This window comes from Schistocerca piceifrons, chromosome 7 (genome assembly GCF_021461385.2).
Source record: "Schistocerca piceifrons isolate TAMUIC-IGC-003096 chromosome 7, iqSchPice1.1, whole genome shotgun sequence".
NCBI lineage: Eukaryota > Metazoa > Arthropoda > Insecta > Orthoptera > Acrididae > Schistocerca > Schistocerca piceifrons.
In genome coordinates this window covers 63,578,445-63,602,754 of record NC_060144.1, presented here as the reverse complement: position 1 = coordinate 63,602,754, position 24,310 = coordinate 63,578,445, and the positions used below count along the sequence as shown (strand labels likewise).

At 43.9% G+C, this 24,310-nt stretch overlaps 1 protein-coding gene across 1 annotated transcript in view; it reads right to left on the bottom strand.

Moving 5' to 3' along the window:
- Window positions 1–13,796, bottom strand: part of LOC124805421 (semaphorin-2A-like) — a 1,298,470-nt gene extending 1,284,674 nt beyond the window's left edge. Inside the window, exon 1 of the mRNA XM_047265983.1 lies at window positions 13,634–13,796. Within this exon, the coding sequence (XP_047121939.1) occupies window positions 13,634–13,796 (163 nt within the window). The remainder of the gene's footprint in view (window positions 1–13,633) is intronic.
- Window positions 13,797–24,310: the final 10,514 nt, after the last annotated feature.

Below are 24,310 nucleotides of genomic sequence, written 5' to 3'. Positions count from 1 at the left end.
GCTCAAAATCTGAACGTCTTTCTGCTGATACAGAAAAATTGGAGGGAAACAAACGTGAACATTATTCACAGCCGGAGTGGTCTGCATTGAATGACCTGTAGACGGAAAACATATAGATTTTTAACACCTGGAAAGTATTTCAGACTCATATAATCATTTGAAAAAAGTATCATTTGCTGTTCTTCCCTTATTCGGGTATATATATCCATGAGCACACTCGTTTTTCAGTACGTCCACTGTAAACTGAGACGTCTTGCTACTGATCTTGGAATGCTGACTATAATTAATAACAATAACATATAAACTTGACTTAATGTAACTTTCAAGGATGTGCAAGGCCATTTTTCATATTAGTGTTTGACAATCATTGTCATAATTTAATTTTATGGATACCTCAAAATTTAATTTTTTGTTAGTAAACAATAACATTATTAAGAATTATTTCAAATATTATTCGGCATACCTGTAGTAAAAATAAGACTTAAATCATTAAGTTGAGCTCATCAAGATAATTTTAAGGAGCGTTGTGGAGTGAAAGAGGTGAAATAGGATAAAGTGTCGAGTATTGAGAGAGGTGTATTGAGGTGGTAAAGTCAAGTATACAAGACGAGTGCGAATGAGAGAGCTGAGAGGTGTCCTCCTTAACGAACAAAGACATTTTTAGCGAAGATCAGCTTGACAATACCTTAGTTAATTTAACTGCAATGTACCTGCCTATATAGCGTAAGTTTAAAAAATTGGGCTTTCAAAAGAATATTCAATCGTCGTATCGTTGATTGTCGGCTCTGTTTATTAATGGGTTTGCCGAGCACTGCATTAGACTAATATTTCATAATGGGCAGCGTAGTCCCTGTTGAAAAATTCCCCAGCTACATAGTATGGCCCACAGCGTTGCACTGCTGAGAACCACGTTTAGTACGGGCCACTAACGAGACGGTATTTACCATGGGATACGTCCGATGTTTCGGTTGTTGCCGTTAACCTGCCACATAATGCCTGTCAGGTCATCATCTCACATGTCGACGGCTGCCACAATGTGTTCATAGACACAGCACGCGCTCTTCGTGTGAACAAGCAGCCAGTTAGTGATTCGCCCACTTAAATCAGCGTCCAAGGTGTTAAGATATTTCGTTTAAATTGCTACTTCTTTGGTGACGTTCCAGCTCGTTTTCTTTTTTTATTCAGTTCGTCTGAAATGGAGTTAATGCTATTGTAATGGGGGGGAGGGGGGGGGGAGACGTCAACTTGTAGCTGAGGATAAGAGAGTCATGCGATCAAACGTTATGCATAGACAGCCAAGCATGTGCATTATCTCTGATAGTTGAAAAATAATTCTGCTTAGAAAGTCACAGGATGAAAATTGGAGGGATCTGAAAATCAAATATTCAGCTCTGAGATCAGAGATGTGCAGCACAAATCGAACCAACTCGTAAGTATCGTTCAAAACACTTTCGATCAGTATGTACCTAGCAAAGTTTTAGCGTGTGGAACAGACGCTCAGCGACTGAATAGCCGTGTTAAGAAATTGCTACGAAGGCAGAGAGAGATTCACCACAGATTTAAGTGAAGTCTACACATATTTGACAATTAAAAGCTGAATGAAGTCAAAATAAGCGTAAGGAGAGTAATGCAAAGACCTATTGAAGGATTCAAAAGCATATTTCGTAATCTATATGACTGTTGCTCATAAGAGGTATTGGTCTTAGGTAAAGTCTTTAAATTCATTAAAATCATCTATTAAATTGCTCAGTGAAAGTATTGAAACCGAAATATAATATAAAAGAGGTAAGCCGGAAATACTGAATTGTTTCTCTGTGGAAGTCCATAAAATGATTCCAGCTTTCAATCATCGAATTAACGCTATTATAGCAGTTACTGAGATAAATGATTGCGGAATAGAAAATCGACATATGTTGCTCAACAGTGGAAAGGCATCTTGAGAAGATGAGATATCTGCGTGATGGTACAGAGATTGCGAGAAAGAACTAGCTGTCCTTCTAATAGCAGTTTGTCGCCGATCGCTGCGGCAACGAAGGTACATAGCGATTGGGAAAATACGCAGGTGATTGACATTTAAAGAGGAGTCGTCGATCACTTTTGCAAAACTATAGACCTGTGTCGCTGACGTCAGTTTGTTGCACACACACATCAAAAAAAGTTTTGCATCACCCCGAATAAAAAAAAAATATATGGTTCAAATAGCTCTAAGCACTATGGGACTTAACATCTGAGGTCATGAGTCCGCTAGACTTAGAACTACATAAAGCTAACTAACCTAAGGACATCACACACATCCATGCCCGAGGCAGGATTCAAACCTGCGACCGTAGCAGCAGCGCGGTTCCGGACTGAAGCGCCTAGAACCGCTCACAGCTGCCGGCGTCACCCCGGTTACCTGAACTCCTGAAGGTAGACGTTGACTGTGGATATTGTATCACAGACACAGTCCGTTTTACTGTTCAGAGATGTCACTAAACCCGCCCCAAGATGTAAACAGCCATGCATGAGCAGCGAGTATTAGACGGAGGGGGTCCGACAGTCGATCAGTTCCAGTCATTCCACCAGGAAGGAGGTACACGGCTCGTGTTGTCTGTAGTTCAACCATGCCTAGACGGTCAATACCGTAGTTCGACTGCGTCCGCTTTGTGCCAGGAAGGGCTCTCAACAAGGGAAGTGACCAAACGTCTCGGAGTGAACCAAAGCGAGGTTGGTCGGACATGGAGGAGATACAGAGAGACAGGACCTGTCGATGACATGCCTCGTTCAGGCCGCCCAAGGGCTACTACTGCAGTGGATGACTGCTACCTACGGATTATGGCTCGGAGGGACCCTGACAGCAACGCCACCATGCTGAATAATGCTTTCCGTGCGGCCACAGGACGTCGTTTTACGACTCAAACTGGGCGCAATAGACTGCATGATGCGGAACTTCAATCCCGACGTCCATGGAGAGGTCCATCTTTCCAACCACACCATACAGCGTGGTAGAGATGGACCCAACAACATGCCGAATGCACCGCTCAGGACTGGCATCACGTTCTCTTCGGTGATATGGGTCGCATATGCCTTCAACAAGACAATCGTCGGAGACGTGTTTGAAGGCAACCTGGTAAGGCTGAACGCCTTAGCGTGCAGTAAGGTGGAAGTTCCTTGCTGTTTTGAGGTGGCATTATGTGGGGCCGACGTACGCCGCTGGTGATCATGGAAGGCGCCGTAAGGGCTGTACGATACGTGAATGCCATCCTCCGTCCAACAGTGCAACCATATCGGCAGCATATTGGCGAGGCATTCGTCCTCATGCACCACAACTCGCGCCACCATCGTGCACATCTTGTGAATGACTTCCTTCAGGATAAGGACATCGCTCGACTAGAGTGGCCAGCATGTTCTCCAGACATGAACCCAATGGAACAGGCCTGGAATAGATTGAAAAGGGCTGTTTATGGGCGACATGACGCACCATCCACTCTGAGGGATCCACGCCGAATTGCCGTTGAGGAGTGGGGCAATCTGGACCAACAGTGCTTTGATGAAATTGTGGATAGTATGCCACGACGAATACAGGCATGCATCAGTGCAAGGGGACGTGCTACTGGGTATTAGAGGTAACGGTGTGTACAGCAATCTGGACTACCACCTCTGAAGATCTCGCTGTATGGTGGTGCAACACGCAGTGTGTTGATTTCATGAGCAAGGGCGGAACTGATGTTTATGTTTATCTTTACTCCAATTATCTGCACAGGTTCCGGAACCCTCGGGACCGAGGTGACGCAAAACTTTTTTGATGTGTTTAATATTAAGGAATACGTTTTACGGTCACGCATTACGACGTCTTTGCTGAATAAATGACTGTTATATTAAAACCAGCGCGGATTTCCGAACAGAGATGCTGCGAAACGCAGCTCCCTCTGTTTAAGCACGTAATCCGGAGCACCATTGATGGGGAATCGGTAGTAATTATACAGACCGCAGATGACGCTGCAAGCGCGCCGCTCCAAAGGCAAGCCACAGTCACAACTTCAGGCGGGCAGCCAGCGGGCGCCGCACCTCCCTCCAGGTCCTCCGGCATTCGCCGCAAGACCGACGGATGGCACTACTTAGACACAGGTCGCGGTTAATGGCCGAGATCACGACGGGGCAGACTGTTTCATTCCGTGTCCCTTTGCAAGTCAGCACACGCAGACACCTAAGACACGGTGGAGACACACCGGACCTTGGACGACTGCCTTCAATGGCAGTGCCACAAACATCAGTTACTAGAAGCAACTACTCAGAAGCAAGGACAGTATTCTGAGACACATATTTTAAACCAACAGAAGAAGTTAATATATAAGTGGTGTCTGTTCTTTTGGACAGGTCCGAAACAACAGACACCACATATATATATAATGCAGGCAAGGACGACCAGTGATCTCTTCAGTGCAGAGGCACCTGCCAACATCGTCAGTGACATCGCTCTTCTTGAAATGTAGAGCGATTAATCGATTATCCCAACCGGCTTCTTTCAGCCCAACTAAACGTCCTCCATCTGACTTTCGTAAAAGCATCATCCACACAATTCCGAAGACGGCAAGAGCTGACAAGTGCGAGAATTATCGCACAATCAGCTTAGCAGCTCATGCACTGAAGCTGCTTACAAGAGCAATATACAGAAGAATGGAAAAGAAAATTGAGAATGCGCTAGGTGACGATCAGTTTGGCTTTAGGAAAAGTAAAGGGACGAGAGAGGCAATTCTGACGTTACGGATAATAATGGAAGCAAGGCTAAAGAAAAATCAAGACAGTTTCAGAGGATTTGTCGACCTGGAAAAAGCGTTCGACAATATAAAATGGTGCAAGCTGTTCGAGATTCGGAAAAAAGTAGGGGTAAGCTATAGGGAGAGACGGGTCATATACAATATGCACAACAACCAAGAGGGAATAATAAGAGTGGACGATCAAGAACGAAGTGCTCGTATTAAGAAGGGTGTAAGACAAGGCTGTAGCCTTTCGCCCCTACTCTTCAATCTGTACATCGAGGAAGCAATGATGGAAATAAAAGAAAGGTTCAGGAGTGGAATTAAAACACAAGGTGAAAGGATATCAATGATACGATTCGCTGATGACATTGCTATCCTGAGTGAAAATGAAGAAGAATTAAATGATCTACTGAACGGAATGAACAGTCTAATGAGTACACAGTATGGTTTGAGAGTAAATCGGAGAAAGACGAAGGTAATGAGAAGTAGTAGAAATGAGAATAGCGAGGAACTGAACATCAGGATTGATGGTCACGAAGTGAATGAAGATAAGGAATTCTGCTACCTAGGCAGTAAAATAACCAATGACGGACGGAGCAAGGAGGACATCAAAAGCAGACTCGCTATGGCAAAAAAGGCATTTCTGGCCAAGAGAAGTCTACTAATATCAAATACCGGCCTTAATTTGAGGAAGAAATTTCTGAGGATGTACGTCTGGAGTACAGCATTGTATGGTAGTGAAACATGGACTGTGGGAAAACCGGAACAGAAGAGAATCGAAGCATTTGAGATGTGGTGCTATAGACGAATGTTGAAAATTAGGTGGACTGATAAGGTAAGGAATGAGGAGGTTCTACGCAGAATCGGAGAAGAAACGAATATGTGGAAAACACTGATAAGGAGACGGGACAGGATGATAGGACATCTGCTAAGACTTGACGGAATGACTTCCATGGTACTAGAGGGAGCGGTAGAGGGCAGAAACTGTAGAGGAAGGCAGAGATTGGAATACGTCAAGCAAATAATTGACGACGTAGGTTGCAAGTGCTACTCTGAGATGAAGAGGTTAGCACAGGAAAGGAATTCGTGGCGGGCCACATCAAACCAGTCAGTAGACTGATGACAAAAAAAAAGTCCTCCCTCAAATGATGACATCTGCTTATATTGTTCACAGACCTGTCTGCGAGATGTAGTTACTGTCCAACTGAGCACACAGAATGAAATTCGGAAAGATTTTATGCCTTGGTATCGACATCTCCCCTGTTTACTACCCTTGCCAGGTCCCCGGTGAAACTGCGTTTCTGATTCGCAGATTCATCGACTGACCGCCAAAGTTTACTATTTTGTATTTTCCATTGGTCTCTGCACGAATATCAATTCGTGACCAATTTTCGTAGCTCCTACGCGGTGCGTCGGGTCTGGTTGTGTTCTTTATTTGTGTTTTGTTTTTTAAATAGAGTGTGTTTGATTACACTATTGGCAAAAAATTCATATACTACCGTAAAATACTTGCTGAAAAACCATCCCGGACGCATCAAGTAAAACGAGCAAAAAAAACAGACCGCAGGAAAGTCAGACACCAGGCCTCTTATTGGGAGAATATTAAGGAAATCTAATGTATCCACAAAGAAAGTACAAAACATTCGTCCGATAAACTCTTGAGAGTCTACGTTGGATTAACAGAAGAAATATTTTACACAGCGAAAAACGGTACGGTTCCTTCTCTGACTCTTCGTTCATCTCCCACTGGCACATTCTCTTTCACGTTTTTGCTAGCACTGTTCTATCACTGTTAATAATGTTCCACTGCTACTGTGTCCCCCCCACTGCCATTGCCTCCTTCCCTCCTTCTCTAGGACAACCATTGTCTACTTGCTTCCAATATTTATTACTTTTCCGTCTCTTTAACAACTGCCACGGCCTCCTTTCCACTTAGCATAAATTAGTGCGATTATGATTGGATGTCAAAAGATCTGAGAAAATTTTGAGAGGAAGGTAGAATGAGACATCGGCTACCGCACTTTTCAGACAGCGTGCTTTTAACAGAAACATATTCGCAGTCCTTTTGCTCCAGTAGGAGCATTTTCCGCTGTTTCCTACGTTTCCCTTCCACAGCAGGGCACGATACTCATAAGAAAAGGACTTTGTGAGTCACTAAAATTTTGGTAGTTTACTTATTGAAATGGAAATAACGATAAACTAATTCTATACTTCAGAGCGGGTTTTACGCGCACATAAATTTTGCACGTGCTTCAGTACTACAACGGGGGGCTCTCAGAACACTAATCATGATCACAGATACATCATATTTCTCAGTGCTTTATCACTTTAAAGTACGTTTTCGCCTCACATCGGATTTTACGTGCGCATTTTGCGTATACTAGTAGGGTAACTTTGAACCTCTGTATCTCGGAAACGGATTAAGATATCAAGAAAACTTTCACAGTCGTTCGAGATCAGGATATTAGGGGTTTGTTTGGGGGAGGAGACCAGACAGCGAAGTTATCGGTCTCATCGGATTAGGAAAGTACAGGGAAGGAAATCGGCCGTGCCCTTTCAAAAGCACCATCCCGGCATTTGCCTGGAGCGACTTAGGGAAATCACGGAAAACCTGTATCAGGATGGCCGGACGCGGGATTGGACCGTCGTCCTCCCGAATGCGACTCCAGTGTGCTAACCACTACGCCACGTCGCTCGGTACGGATACATATATTTCAAAACTGGGAGCAGACACTTCTTGATAAATGCCTAGGGAATGTACGGTTATAATTTGAGCAGTTATATGGTTTTATTTATCATTTAGATTTCGCCTCACATCGGATCTTATGTGCGTATTTTACGTGTACATGTAAGGTTACTTTGAACGGGTAAAGATATCTAGAAAGTTTTCAAGGTTGTTCGAGATCGGGATCTTATGAATATAGCGAAAGAATTTCAGCCATTTGCTGTGCATAGACGTCTTGGAATAGGCGGCGCGGTTTTGGTGTTAAAAAATGATACAGAAACGTTTTCTTGTGTGTTTCTCTACGGAGCCGCCCACGAGGTAATACCTTTCAACCTCTGTATCTCAGAAGGTTATTAAGATATGAACGAAATTTTCAAGTTTGTTGGAGATAGGGATCTTAGGTATATATTGCAAAAATTTTACCCATTTGCTGTGCACAACATACTTGAAACCAGTAGCTCGGTTTTTGTATTGAAAATGCTTTTGTTGGGGTCTTCTGTGAACTAAAGAACTAATAAAGATTTTTGAAAACATGAAGATGGCAGTTCTAGATAAATGCCTAGAGAATGTACCGTTAATTTGCGATTATTTACTTTTTTAGATTTCGCCTCATACCGTATTTTACGTGATTATTTTACATTCAGAGATAAGGTGACTTTGAACCTCTGCATCTGGGAAACGGATGAAGATATGAAGTTCGAGATCGACATTGTAGGAATATAGCGTAAAGATTTCACCCATACTGTTTTTGAATCCGCGGCTCGTTTAGGGTACGAAAAATTGGAAAAAAGTTTTTGTGTGTTTTCTAAGGAACCACCCATAAGCTACTGACGCCTCCATAAGCCCCGTGGGGCCCATCGTAAACCACATCAAATGCAGAAAGGAACCAACCGATTTGCTTCATCTGTTTAAGCCGGAAGAAGTGAGTACATTTAAACTTTCATTCTGTACTGTAGTATAAGGACACTGAGCGGATCTTCGAATGGTCTTTAGCCCAAGTAGTAGCCAGAACACTTTACCCTACAATCCTATAATCAAAAGAACCACAGGTACCAGTCTCGGAATAATCTCGTTTTTATGTGTGGCTTTTTGGAACTTATTGGGCAGCGCATGCGTACCGATATGCGTTATGATGCAGAATAGGTGTTCTCGAATTTTGTCGTCGGAAACCTCATAGTACTAGTGTATTTCTTTGCAATCCTCACTTTACTGTCGTAAGTGTAACTGGTATTAATTGCACATAAAAACAACGCATGTACTATTTTCTATGCGAATATTTCTTCATGATAACTATCCAACGACAGAGTTAATTTTTGTACTCGAACAATACTTGAAAAAAATACTTAAAATAGGTAAAGAAATCGTTAAAGAACTATGAATAAAGTAGTGGACTAAAACACCAACATAAACAAGATCAAAAAGTGGAACGTTATAAAATTTGAAACAAAAAGCAATATTTATTCATTCATAACATACAATATGAATATAACAAAGCTTATTATAGTGAAGTCTATAAAAACATAAATTTGTCTTTATTATGACACAATTAGATGCAGGGCTTAATGTCCGTCACTCCTAGTCTCATGACACTTTCGATGGAGCTACATTTTACGATAATGACCACCACTGCTGAAAATGAAGATTCTCATAAATAAATGGTAGAAAAAGGAACGAGAACGGCCATTGCTAAATCCATTGATAATGGAAATTCTGCTTAACACCAGGTAAAAATTGTTTTATGTTTGTGATTTGTCTAACGTAGCAGCTCTGCAAATTCTCAGTGCAATTTTAACGACAGATGTTTTACATGTTCCATTTTCGGGCAAAAGTATAATGAATCTATTTTAAATGATGACTGTTTAGTTCTCCTGAAAATTATTTTGAAAACTATCCGATGGTCAATTACAACATACTATCGCAAATTATACATAAATCATTACCAGTGACAAAGTCGTCTTTACACAAAAGCATTTTTTTCTCCCGCCCTATGCTTATGGCTGTTTTAAGTTCTTCATAATGAACTGGATTTTTTTTCAATATGAATATATAGAGAAAACATTTAGCTCGTTGTGTTCCTCAAAAATTGTTCGAACCCAACAGGAGTTTCCAGTACGTCAACACATTGCTGACGACAGCGCTTGCAACAATACGCGGGAAACTATAATCAATGGCTAGAAGCAGCGTGTGATTATAGTTATTCATCTTACATTGCACAATGAACAATGTTAACATTATTGTCGAAAGAGCATCCACTTGGTTCCATAAACCAAGAAACAAATTCCAAAATTTAAACTTAAGTGTCGAATATATAAATAGTTGTTTCAGTGGACAGATAACACAGGCATCCAGCAAAATTTTTGAGTTCATTTTTACGATATTTTGGCGATTCCTCTTGTCTTTCTCAGACAACCCAACAATCTGCTTGTAGCAGCAGTTTCCATTTTAATTCGTAATTAACATCCAACTTTCATATTTGAATTCCTTTTCGGCATTGACTGAAAATTTTACTTGATGGTATTGCCAGTCTTTCTAGAAAATAACTGGGTATGCTGCGTTGCTTAAACCTTTACTCTTAGAAGATACATTCATTCCTTTCGTTTCATACGCGCAGTTCATGCAATCCTTCAAAAAACAAACTACGATAGAGAAGTTCTTCCACTCTGAAACAACGTAGGTATGACATGCGTTTCCAACAGCCGAAGATGCACTAGTATCATATGTATGTATTTGATATTGACGTCGTCCTTAATTTTGAGACAGACATCATAAAAAGACATTACGTTAATTAGGTAAAAAAAGCGAACCACCACAGCCGTATCATCAAAGAAATTTATTTCAAACGACTAGTTTTGGCGCTACGCTTACGCCATCTTCACGTTCGTTACAAATCAAAAGACCGTTTCACTTCTTGGCCCATGTATCGTAGAACCCATGTTATGCCAGTTGTCGTGGATTGCATAGTCTGTATCAGTAGTGTACAATCTACAACGTGTTGTCACTACTGAGAGTGGTATGCACTGCTGATGCATCGCATAAACTAGTTGTTTGAAATAAAATTCTTTAATGATAACGGCAGTGGTGGTTCGTTTTCTTTACACATAACATCGGTCCCCGTCCCGTGTACATGACAACAATGAATATCCACAAATTACGTAACTCTTGCATATTTTCTATTTTCGGTTGCAGATTGTGTTGCTGCGATAATTTGTTAGCTATGTTAAGCTACTAACAATAAGCAAATAAATAGCAATGTAGCTGGATTAAACTGCACCTTCATTGAATTAAAAACGTGAAATCATAATATTTATTGCGAAAAGTAATGGAGCTCAAAAAGAAAATGAGGAAAATCTATACATTATAGCAAACTTGTCGCTACTGGAAAGTGGACGAATATATCGGTGGATCTTTCTGAGAATGCCAAGTTGTCGAGTAACGATGGTGAATCAGAGTAGTAGCTCTGACATTTCGGAACGTCCTTTCAAGCCACATTGTTGAAGGTGTCTAGATCATTAATTCCGTAAAAGATCGTCACGGATTCCTTTAACTCCATACATCTTCATGAACTTATTAATCAACTACTTCAAGTGCTAAATGCTGCAATCACTAGGAGAAATCTGATAAGTCCTTTTAGTACTTTCAAATTGTGGATTTTCCATTAACGACGTGTATGACGACACTGCCGCGCCATTTGCTGTTTTCTCAGTAATCCCTTTCGATTTCAGTTGATCATAGTCAGATGTCATCTTTCAGTGATGGCATTTGGAAAAAAAATTGGGAAAAGTGACGCAACATCCATGGAGAATATGTGGCTGATTATGTTTTTTCTTTATTTTTATATTTTTGAAACACAATCACAAGAGCATCTCAGAATGCCGTGACGGATTTCGACCACCCGTTGGTCATCTTAGGGCTGCCAAAAGATAAAAACGCGTAGACAAAAAATAATTACGGAATTCATAGACTTTGCAGAATAACTATCTACGTATTAATAAAACAGAATAAATTTTTACCTAACGGCACTTATTACAAACTGTTCCCATTGCGTTGTCAACAATACTATACAAAGCGTCCCATTTATCTTGACCACCTGAAATGAGTTTTAGCCTAGAAGAACAATAAATAAATAAATAAATGTGTCAAGTAAATGTTGCTTAGCTACCAGCAACCATCAATAAGCATCTACCAGTATGAAGAGTTTAAGTTATTAGAATAGTAAGTGCAATAATGTTTTTGTTATTTATGACTCGGATACATGTAATAGAATACTGCAGTACTTTTAAACGCTGTGTAGCATTATATGGCTTCTCTTCGTTGGTGTATACTGTACTTGCATTAACTTTAAACTGAAGACGGTTGACTGAATGATCGGTATGCATTTTCCTCGCGATTCCATTTGTTTACTGTCAGCTCCAGGAAGTGGATGAGTTACCTCACCCCGGGTACGCGCAATGTGTGCTAATACAGTAGAGTCAAAGGCAATATGTTTTTATCAACGTCAAGTTTACGTGAATAGTACACTGTGATACGTTATTCAGTAGTCCTTAAGGGACGGAAATGGACTGCTGCATAAAAAATACAGGGTGGTATTTAAGAAAGACGTGCTGCTGCTCATATCTTCATAACGAAGAAAGTTAGAAGTGCAACTATTTGAGCCATGCATGCTCTTTTTCATCCATAGGTAAAGTGTTCGATTAAACGTGGTAATGTGCATTACAAAGGCTTGCTGGGTGATCCTCTTAGGGCTTCAAGTGGGGTATAATCATATTATTAATTGTTCCTGAAAATCTGCTGGATCTGAGTTTACGAGCAGCCACGCAGTGTTTCAACCCAGAGGACGAAGGAAGGAGGTGGGATCCGCAGTGAAGAAGACATCACAACGTCCTGGACAGCACAGAAGAAGTCGCTGAGGAAGAAGGAGAATTGAATTAAGATTTATATGCGCCAGTCCTTGCACTGTATCTATTCCTGACTGACGTAACTCTTTTACAAGCGCCGGGACAGAATAATATACATTGAATGTGGTCTTGATTTAATATCATGTAATGAATGGATAGTTAAATTATACACGGCGAAGTGAATATATCCGTGTTTTCAGAATCTACGCCGAAATTATTTGAATAAAATAATTCATCGTTTTCATTGGTATACTGAGAAGGAACGAGGGAACATGTTGTACGCGATTCAGCTTGTCTTTTCATTTAATGACTTTTACGAGAACTGGAGAGTGACAATTTTTCCTTGGTTGTGGTGACTTATTTTTGCTTTCTTACACGCACCGAGCCGGCCGCTGTGGCCGAGCGGTTCTAGGCGCTTCAGTCCGGAACCGCGCTGCTGCTAAGGTCGCAGGTTCGAATCCTGCCTCGGGCAAGATGTGTGTGATGTCCTTAGGTTAGTTAGGTTTAAGTAGTTCTAAGTCTAGGGGACTGATGACCTCAGATGTTAAGTCCCATAGTACTTAGAGCCATTTGAAGCATTTTGAACACGCCCTGACCGGCTGAACTGGTGTTACTGTAGTAAGTAGGTGAGAAATCTTAGTTGAATTCAAATTTAGGGCCCCAGTAGGACTTTTATGTTACGCCCCTTACTATGGGAGGTTCATGCGGACCGGATTATCAAAAATGATGCTATATGACAAGCGGACGATTGGGAACTGTATGCTGGAACAATTGACTTTAAATCCGATCTTTCAGGCCGTAAATAAGATGAATCGCCACGCAAAAAGGTAATCATGCTGGGTGATGGCCTCCTGATAGTTAAAGAATGTTTGCTTGAGGCATTTTTATTTTTTTCACTCTTGCTTCTGGTGAAAAAAAATTTTGGGGTGGGTGAGATAGACGGGAAAAGAAGTAGGTACGTGTATGAACAAACAGAGGTTTTCACTATGTGTGCAAACGTTTGACCACTACCAGCTGTTGTCTTTCATACTGGTCACGACACAATGGGAACCCATTGCAGCAGGTGCCTTTAGGTATAATTTCATTCCTTTTTATGATTATGTAGATATTTAGTTGGCACATTTTATGAGTTCTGTAATTATTCATTTCTCCCCTCTTTTTGCCTATAGTCAGTCTGAAGATGACCACTGGCAAGTAGAAACTGGATAGGGCACTGTAACTGCTCATGCGATCGTCTCGTGAAAAATGAAAGTGACGACCTTTCCGAGTCCTACCTCTGTGGTGCCTGAGATGGTGCACGTGGAGTTCCTCGTCAAAGACGTCCGCAGACCTGTGCCGTCGGGCCGCCGCCCACTCGGGGCTGGCTGCCAAGAGCAGCGCCAGCAGCAGCCGCAGACTGGCCCAGGACGGGGCCTGCCAGCGACACCGACGCGACATCGTGGTCCGCGCGCTCACCAGCTCATGCCACCGCGACGTCGACCGTGCCGCAACCCTACCACGACGCCCTCCAGACGCCGACTGCCTGCCGCGGGCGCGTCGTCCGAGTAGCGCGCCACGCCGCGCGCGACGCCCGACCGCCGGCGGAAATGCACGAGTGGAGCCGAGGCGGCGAAGTAACACGGCCACCTGTGCGGTAGGTCGCGGATGCGGAGCAGCCTGCGGCTGCGACCTCACCCTTCCCACAGCCAGTGTGACGCCCCCGCAGACCACTCGCAGCAGGGATGAACAGCTGCAGCACTGCCCAAGTAGACTGCGTAAACTGTTAGTGGCGCGGGATTCCGGAGTGCAGTTCTACCACAGTCTAAAGAAGTGGTACCCAACCGTGGACTAACTACCCCCTGAGGGGTAAAATAAATCATCAATAATTACTTTTCGTCAGTTAGTAGCATTGACCCTTTAACTGCTCTGGACGTGTTAATGCGCGCGCCTTTGTACCTGTCCCTGTGTGCTCTGAACGTGTTTACACGCGACGCCAGTCCTTCTACCTGGTACTCTGAACGTCTCTTCGCGTTGACACGTTCAGAGTACCAGGTAGGAGGACTTGTGGCGCGCGTAAACACATTCAGAGCACACAGGGACACGTGCCCCCTTCTGACAGCCGTATGCCGCAAGTCTCTAGAGGAACGGAAGATTCCAAATGATTGCAAAAGAGCACAGGTGGTCCCAGTCTTCAAGAAGGGTCGTCGAGCAGATGCGCAAAACTATAGATCTGTAACTCTGACGTCCATCTGTTGTAGAATTTTAGAATACGTTTTTTCCTCGCGTATCATGTCATTTCTGGAAACCCATAATCTACTCTATAGGAATCAACATGGATTCCGGAAACAGCGATCGTGTGAGACCCAACTCGCTTTATTTGTTCATGAGACCCAGAAAATATTAGATACAGGCTCCCAGGTAGATGCCATTTTCCTTGACTTCCGGAAGGTGTTCGATACAGTTCCGCACTGTCGCCTGATAAAGTAAGAGCATAGGGAATATCAGACCAGATGTGTGGCTGGATTGAAGACTTTTTAGCAAACAGAACACAGCATGTTGTTATCAATGGAGAGACGTCTACAGACGTTAAAGTAACCTCTGGCGTGCCACAGGGGAGTGTTATGGGACCATTGCTGTTCATAGTATACAGGGTGTCCCAGCTATCGTGTCCACCCAAAATATCTCTGGAACAATAACAGCTATTGGAAAACGACTTTCACCGGTATCAATGTAGGACTCGAGCCCATGAATGTACATATTTGTAAACTTTCTAAAATGAAAGCATATGTGTTTTTTAACACAAACATATGTTTTTTTTAAATGGACCTCCTATATTTTTTCTTCAGCAATCCATAGCATGACAAAGCACATACACAATGGCGTTGATTGCATCGCAATATTCCCATTACATCCCGAGATATTAAGACGCTAAGTTGACGCTTGAAACACCCGACATGCGCTGCTAGCGCACGTCCTGAGGCTCAGGCGTGAACCCCATGCTGCCCGTAATCGCAATTTGATTGACATGTGTAATCAAACCTCCATACTTATCAAGAGTTCCGAAACGAATAATACCGTCTGCTGCCATCAACTCTCATAAGCACATAATGGTTTCCCTCTTGCACGTTTTACGTATCTACGTACACAATATGAACCAGTACCGATCGGTGTACACCCGTCAGGTTGTCTTATTTATCCTGCACACCCAAAATAAGGTTTATCTAATGCGTTATATGACCCATTGTGCCTGTCGCGCAGGGCCTGGGTCTACCTAGTCAAGTGTCCAACGTAGTTCCCACTACTGCCACAGTTACCACTTCGCCTTGTTTATGATTTGCGACCCATGCAAACTCCTGTACTCCATCACCCTCCGAGCATCCCATTTGTTGTTGCTTTGGCGTGCAGTACACCGCTTGCCAGTGTAGTCCTGCATCAGAGTAATCTAGTGACGGCATGGAGGTAGTACACATTGTGAATAAACGTTGTGTTGTGGAACTTATACTGTACAGTATAATGTACACACATGAAGATATTGTAGAAATGCTGCTGATCTATGGAGAATGTACGTTAACGGGAAATACGTTATGAGATTGCTTGTTTGTTGATAGTACTGTTAGCGAACATTATGATTATTAAGTTAATATGTCTGTTTTCTACCCTACTCTACATACCTGTAATGTACCCTGTTGTAGGTGGACGAAATGCTGTTCAGGCAGAACGACTGTACAGAAGACGATTCCCTGACAAGCCATCGCCTTCGCGCCGGATGTTTGGTCGTCTCACATCTCGTCTACGTGAAACGGGAAGCTTAAATCCAAGACCTCGACATCGACCTAGAACACGCACAGATGAACGTGCTGAAGTTGCTGTGCTCGCTACCATAGCTGTGAATCCTCAAATCAGCACACGTCAAATTGAACGTGAAGTTGGTGTGTCGAAATCAAGTGCACAGCGTATTCTTAAACGTCATAAATTTCATCCTTACCATGTTCATTTACACCAGGATCTTCATGAAATTACTTCCGCAGTAGGGTAACATTTTGTCGGTGGGCTCAGCAAAAACTTCTGACTAATCCAAATTTTTTTGCAGATGTTCTCTTTACCGACGAGGCATCATTCTCCAACAAAGGAATTGTCAATATGAGAAATATGCATTATTGGTCCGCAGACAATCCAAAATGGCTCCGTCAGGTAGAGCATCAACGTCCGTGGAAAGTTAATGTTTGGTGTGGGATTATTGGAGATACCATTATCGGATCTTTCTTTATAAATGGAATCCAAAATGGCAGACAATACTCCAGATTTATACGACACAATCTTCCTGTTCTCTTGGACACCGTACCTCTGAACTGGAGAATGGTCATGTGGTATCAGCATGACGGATGCCCTGCACATAACGCCTTACGAGCACGACAACTTCTGAACCGTAAGTTCCCTGGTAGGTGGATTGGACGAGGTGACCCAGTTAGGTGGCCTGCCCGATCTCCGGACCTTACACCGCTGGATTATTTTCTTTGGGGAGCAGTGAAGGATGCTGTTTACCAACATGAACCAACAACACCAGAGGACATGAAGCAACGCATTATTGATGCTTGTACAGTCATCAAAGAGGAAACAGTAGCACGAAGTAGGGCATCCTTCATTCGCAGAGTGACCCTATGTATGCAAGCCAATGGGCATCACTTTGAGCATGAGATGTGAACGCTATGTTTAGTATGTAGTGCTGGTATCACAGTGGAAGTTTCTACAAAGGGCCATTTTACCCAGTGATGTTAAGAAACATTTGTTTACAACAATTTGTCATTTAACGCGTTAGATAAACATAACATTGATAATTATGTGATAGTAAAACTAATTGGTTAAACATGTTTACATTCATCTTCTATGTCCTACCTGAACTTCCCAAATGAAAACATTTTTACCTAAACAACGGTAAAACTTTTAGTCCACTTGCTCGTTTGACTAAAAGCATCAACATGAATTTTACTATTACGAGTGAATGATTAACTGTCACTTGCGCTAGATCTACAGTAAAGTAAAGTTTTAACGTTCAACGGCATTACCTTTTTAGTAACGGATTAACGATAAGCGAAGTTAATTTTGTGACGAACGTTGCGGTACACAGATATGTTACAGAACCGCATCACCCCTAGCCTATGGGATAAATACCTGCTGGAATGTACGACGTTAATGCAAGATGGCAGCAGACCGTATTATTATTTTCGGATCTCTTGATAAGTATGAAAGTGTGATTACGCATGTCAATCACATCGCTATTACGGGCAGCATGGGGTTCACGCCTGAGCCTCAGGACGTGCGCTAGCAGCGCATGTCGGGTGTTTCAAGCGTCAACTTCGCGTCTTAATATCTCGGGATGTAATGGGAATATTGCGATGCAATCAACGCCATTGTGTATGTGCTTTGTCATGCTATGGATTGCTGAAGAAAAAATATAGGAGGTCTATTTAAAAAAACATAAGTTTGTGTTAAAAAACACATATGCTTTCGTTTTAGAATGCTTCCAAATATGTACATTCATGGGCCCCAGCCCTACATTGATATCGGGAAAGTCGTTTTCCAATAGCTGTTATTGTTCCAGAGATATTTTGGGTGGACAAGATAGCTGGGACACCCTGTATATAAATGACGTAGTAGATAGTGTTCCATGCGGAATTTCGCGGATGATGCTGTAGTATAGAGAGACGTTGCAACATTATAAAATTGCAGCGAAATGCAGGAAGATCTGAAGCGGATAGGCACTTGGTGCAGGGATTGGCAACTGACCCTTAACATAGACAAATGTAATGTATTGCGAATACATAGAAAGAAGGATCCTTTATTGTATGATTATATGATAGCGGAACAAACACTGGTAGCAGTTACTTCTGTAAAATATCTGGGAGTATGCGTGCGGAACGATTTGAAGTGGAATGATCATATTAAATTAATTGTTGGTAAGGCGGGTACCAGGTTGAGATTCGTTGGGAGAGTCCTTAGAAAATGTAGTCCATCAACAAAACACTCGTTCGACCTATACTTGAGTATTGCTCATCAGTGTGGGATCCGTACCAGATCGGTTTGACGGAGGAGATAGAGAAGATCCAAATGAGAGGGGCGCGTTTCGTCACAGGGTTATTTGGTAAGCGTGATAGCGTTACGGAGATGTTTAGCAAACTCAAGTGGCTGACTCTGCAAGAGAGGCGCTCTGCATCGCGGTGTAGCTTGCTGTTCAGGTTTCTAGAGGGTGCGTTTCTGGATGAGGTATCGAATATATTGCTTCCCCCTACTTATAACTCCTGAGGAGATCACGAATGTAAAATTAGAGAGATTCGAGCGCGCACGGAGGGTTTCCTGCAGTCGTTCTTCCCGCGAACAATACGCGACTGGAACAAGAAAAGGAGGTAATGACAGTGGCACGTAAATTGCCCTCCGCCACACACCGTTGGGTGGCTTACGGAATATAAATGTAGATGTAGATGTAGATGTACAAAGGCGAGCGAGTTAACACGTCCAGAGCAGTTAAAGGGTTAATGTGGTGGAGGTTACAGGTTCCTCACATAGTTCACCCACTACACACATATGCTGCGCTTTGTCCCGTACGTCGCTGACGAAAAAAGTGAGACATTTGTGTAACAAATGTTAAATATCTCAAGAAAATGTCTACTCCAAGTTGTAGTAGTACCGGCTGTAGTCCAGAAATTATTTCATTCCTGGATTAGAAACAGATAAGTTAATTAATTGGCAGCACGACAAAGCAGTAATACAAAAGGGCTACTATAGTGCTAAACACAGTATTATTATCATCATTATTATTATTCTTATTATTACTATTAGTGGCTGTGGTCTGACAAAAGCTTTAAGAGGCTGAAGTCTTCGAATTTCTGCGAGCTCAGAAATTTGGAGAGGAATAATCAAACGATTTACGAACAGTAAGTATAGCGCACATATTTTGGTTGGTTGGTTAATTTGGAGGAGGGGATCAAACAGCGAGGCCATCGGGAGGGATGGGGAAGGAAGTCGGCCGTGCCCTTTCAAAGAAACCATCCTGACATTTGCGCGAAGCGATTAAGGGAAATCACGCAAATCCTAAAATCAGGACGGCCGGACCGTTTTTTTTTCTTTTCTTTTCTATCCATCTTTTTATTTTTTTTTTTTAACGCTCTATCCATTTTTTAAAGTGTCAAGACGCGAACCACCGCCCCACCAGACAACTCAGTAAAACAGCGGTGACGCTACTCATCACGCTTTTTTTTCAATGTCAGGCTTACCACGTTTGCTGACACACATTTTGTTGTACTACCGCATAAATAGTGTCTACAATGTCCATATGTTGACAAATAGTGGCTAATTAGAAAATTAATTAAGGAAATGAATAAAACTGAAAATGCCCAAAAGAAAGACATGAAGACATTGCGGATAGTACAAATACAAAAGAAACATGCTCCTGTAGCAATGAAATGAAATTCGTGTCGGGGGCGACACCTGCTCACGACCCGACGTTCGATAGAGCAAGAGAGCCATCTATCGACTCGTTGTCCAGACGTTGGTGTAAGACTGGGTCGTCTTCTCGAAATTAACTAAGGGTCCGTAAGTGTGATCGATGCCTATCTCGGCTTCTTCGTCTATCTCATCTCTCACCCGTCACACCCCATCTGGCCAGCGGTTTGGTAAATGTAAGTCGCAAGTAATTAGCGAAGTCTTCCCCATATTTCTTATGCTGTTGCAGCTTCGTGTTTCCATCCAGGATAAAATGCCAAAAATCAGTTTTGTCCTTTTCCGATTCATTATACACGTAGCCCACCACCATTCCCCGTACCCATGTCACTGCATTGGTTTTTTGGATCGGAAAATAAGATTCTTGGGGGAAAAAAAGTGCGTCTGATGAAATTGTGTGAGGGGCGGAGCGTAACAGGAACGCCAATATCTGTTGTGCCATGTGCCACACTACATGCTAAACGATGTTCATCAGTGTCCACTGTTGCGCAGCCTAAACATAGTGGAGTGTCTGCCAAATGAATCGCGTGCCGCCGTTGATTCGTTGCGAACTTCCCATTTACCACCGCATACCATGTTGAGCGTACCGACGTTGGGAGGTAAACGTTTCGTATAACGCACCATATCTGTCGCCAGTTCTTGTCTGGGTACTTCTTTTCCAGGCTATTCCTGGGCCACCGGCGCAGTAAGAGTTGGTATACATCTCGCGTCGTCGGTAGTCGTGTTGTTGGGAAGGAATCTCTGACATATCTAAGCTCCAAAAAAAAAAAATACTTGAAATGTGACAGCTTCGGTGAAATATGGCCCACATTGACTGGGGCAGCATTGAAGTGGGCGCTAGAACATCGGCCAACGCAACCGAGATATTGCGAAATTGACCGCGCCACTGTCGGAAAATCGTACTGATTAATAACGCCCGTGCCTTTTCATATACGTTCACTAGACCAAGTCCACCCTCTCCAGGTGGTAGCGTAAGCGTTGTGTATTGGATCTTAAACAGGTGTCCCACACTCACGTAGGTTACGAAAGTTGCTTGTATCCGTGATGCCATTGTGCGTGTTAAAGGCAGGACAAGCGCTACGTGAGTCTCGGTGCTAGGTATACGTTAACATAGGTCACCCTCTGAATCATATCCAACGCTCTTAATTTCTGTAACAGCACCATTGTCCGCATCAGCTTCAATATGCGTCGGTAGTTATCCGCTGCTGTCCGCTGCACATCCGTGTGGAACGTAATACCTAGACATTTTATGGTCTTAACTAACATGAGCGGCCCTTCCGCCCTCGGTGGTAACCCTCGACCGACATTCACGCAGCGTGATTTCTGTAGATTAAGCACGCTTCCTGCCGCTATCCCGTATCGCTGTATCTATGCCAACGCCGTACGTACTTCTTCGCCTGTCCGTGCCACCAGGATCACATCGTCAGCGTAAGCGTGGCAATGAAAGGTCAGTTGTGGCAATGGCACTCCCTCCAACCGTCTTCGGAGACCTTATAGACAGGGTTCCAAAGCCATTGCATACAAAAATATCGAAAGGGGGCAACCTTGACGAACTGACCTTGAAATAATGTAGTCAGTGCCCCGCCCATTCACCGAGACCTTTGATCGCACGCCGTGTAACAGTCGCATGATCACTAGAATGAAGGCCTGTGGGATTCCCAATCTGCCCATCACCGCATGCAAAAAGGTATGATCCACTCTGTCGAACGCATGATCGAAGTCAATAGCGACGAGTGCCCCACGCACTCGGCATGCCGCTGCTAATGCGATGATATCTCGGTAGTCACCGAGCGCCGTATGTACGTTACTCCTACCGCCGAGGCAAGTTTGATCTATGAGGAGTCTATCAGAAATTGAAGACCGCAGGCGAGCCCTAAGGATGCGCGCGAAAATCTTATAGTCGCAGTTCAAGAGAGTGAGTGGTCTATAATCTCCTGGCCTTCTGCCACCGCGTGGTTTGGGTATTGGGATGATGATACCCTCCGTGAATTCGGCAGGTATCTCAGTCTGCGGTAACAAGAGTTCGTTGTACATCTGAATCCAGGTCCGTCCTATGAGGTATGCAAAGGCGCGGTAAAATTCAATTGGGAAGCCGTCCTGTCCTGGGGACTTGTTCGGAGCGCCCCTGGCAATTGCATCTGTCAGCTCGTCCTCTGTTATCGCTGTGATGAAAGTCTCTGCATCCAGTGGTGGTCCTCTATCTGGCATTTCCGAGATGACATCATATAGTGTCTCGTGGTTCACTTGTACAGGTCCATATAACTGTCGGAAATAGTCAGTAAACACGTGCGCAATATCACGCTGGTTCACAACTTGCTGGCCAGTTTCAGAGATTAGTTCCCTGATCAATGTCCTACGTCGTCGTTGGCGTTCACGTACTACGTGGTGCATGGAGGGGGTTTCGGCAGCGACTGTCTCCGCCAATCTCGCCCGGACCATGATACCTTCCATTCTTAGTCTCGTCAGCTGTAATAACTTGGCTTTTATCCTGCCCATGGCCGTGTGCCTTTCCGGCGATGGTTGTTGGGTCATCACCTCCCTCAGGGCTGTAAAATAAAAATCACCCGTCGTGCGGTTCCACTGCGATTTGTCCTGCCCGTATCGTATCAACGTTCTCCGTAACGTTGGTTTTGCGCATTTGATCCACCACTGGAGAACCGAGGCGTATACTCGTTGGCGGCGAACACAGGTCTCCCAGGCCGCCTCTATCGACCAGTGACATTCAGTGTCACGTAAAAGTGCACAATTCATTTTCCAGTGACAGTTACTCCGCCATATCTTCTGACGCGTTAGTGAAATCGTACAGACGTACGCCATATGATCCGTAAAAGCTGCTGGCCAGATTTCGGCATCGCCGTCCGTAGAGCTCGTGTCACATACACTCTATCAAGTCTACTCGCCGAGTGTCCCGTTACAAACGTATAACCCAGTCTGTCGCTATGCTGCAGTTCTCAGTTACCCAGAAGCGGCATTTCGGTAATCAACGCACGCAGCTCCATGCATGGCACATAATGAGGTACTTGGTCCTTTTTGTCGACGACACAATTAAAGTCGCCGCCCACTATATGGTTATCATAGCGTCCAGCGAACAACGGTGCTATCTTTTCGGTGTTCTCTTCGTTTTGTGGAGCCAGATGGCGCGTATAAATTGATGAAACGAACGCCGTCTACAGTGATCGCTATGCCACGTGCCGAAGGGAGAGACACGACGTCCTCCAGTCCTATTCCTTCCCTGGTGAGAATCGAAACACCGCATCCACTTTCATCCTGCACTGAATAATGTGCCCCGTAGCCGTAGAACTCTGGCGGCGATGTGAAACGCACTTCTTGTAGGAGTACAATATCCACGTCCGCAGCGCGTAACATATCTTTCAGCATTTGAATTTTAAGCGGTGTCCGAATGCCATTAATGATTATCGTTGCAAAGCGGTACGCCTGGCGTGTGTTCATCAATTGTAGGGCGGTGTCATTAAGCGTCTATCTGCACCCCCGGCACCCCTCACCACACTAAGTTGTTCAACATTTCCCGACCCCGCCTGGCCTCTGGCCAGGACTATCCTCAATAGTCGCGTTCGTATTTTCATTCTATTTCTGTTGGTCCATTTCTTGCGCCCAGTCCCCCAGCATATTTCCGGAACTGGACGAAGGATGGGAGGCAACGTTGTCACCGCTCTGATGTTGGACAGATATCATCTCCACTTCTGCCCTCCGGTCACGAGAAGGAGAGTTCAAGTTATCGCCGCTGTGTAATTCCTGTATCGTCATCTCGGTATCTGTTGAATCCACTGGTCTCAGGTCGATACTGTCGTCGTCGTCCACTGTCCCCTCGGGACTATGGCTATCGTCAGCAGAAGTCAGTCGACGCTTCTTTCTTCTCTTCGGCGAACGGTTTCCGTTGTCTTGCTTCCGCATCAGCTGTTTGGGTTGCGTATTCTCCGTCTTGGGCCTGGCCTATCACGCTCTCGGTGGAAGCACTGGCAGCCACCACGGATGAGCCTGGAGCGGCCGTCAGCTGCATCTCTTGTGTGGTGTCCTGTGTCTGCTGTGGTGGAACCGGTGGTCGGAGTTCCAGTCCGTTGGTGTCCATGTTCTCTATAGGAGGCAGCTGCTGGTGCCCATCGGAAATCTCCCTCACATTGCCTCTCAGGGCTTGCACAAAGGTCAGCGGTAAGACTGTTATCTGTTGTGGCGCCTGAACGTCATCCAGTGGAGTTTGCACTAAACGTCGCTGGAGGCATTCCGAGCGGACGTGACCTTCTTTCCCGCACCCCGAGCAAGTGCGAGGTTGCCCATCATAGATTACAATCGCTCGACAACCTCCTATGTACAAATAAGAGGGGACGTGATTTCGCAGTTCTATCCGTATTTGTCTAACCCCATTGAAAACGGGGTGCGTGGTAAAACTCGTCCATTTTTCGGCCACATGGGATAGAACTGAACCGTATGGTCGAAAGGCGTCGGTAACAAGTTCAGACGGG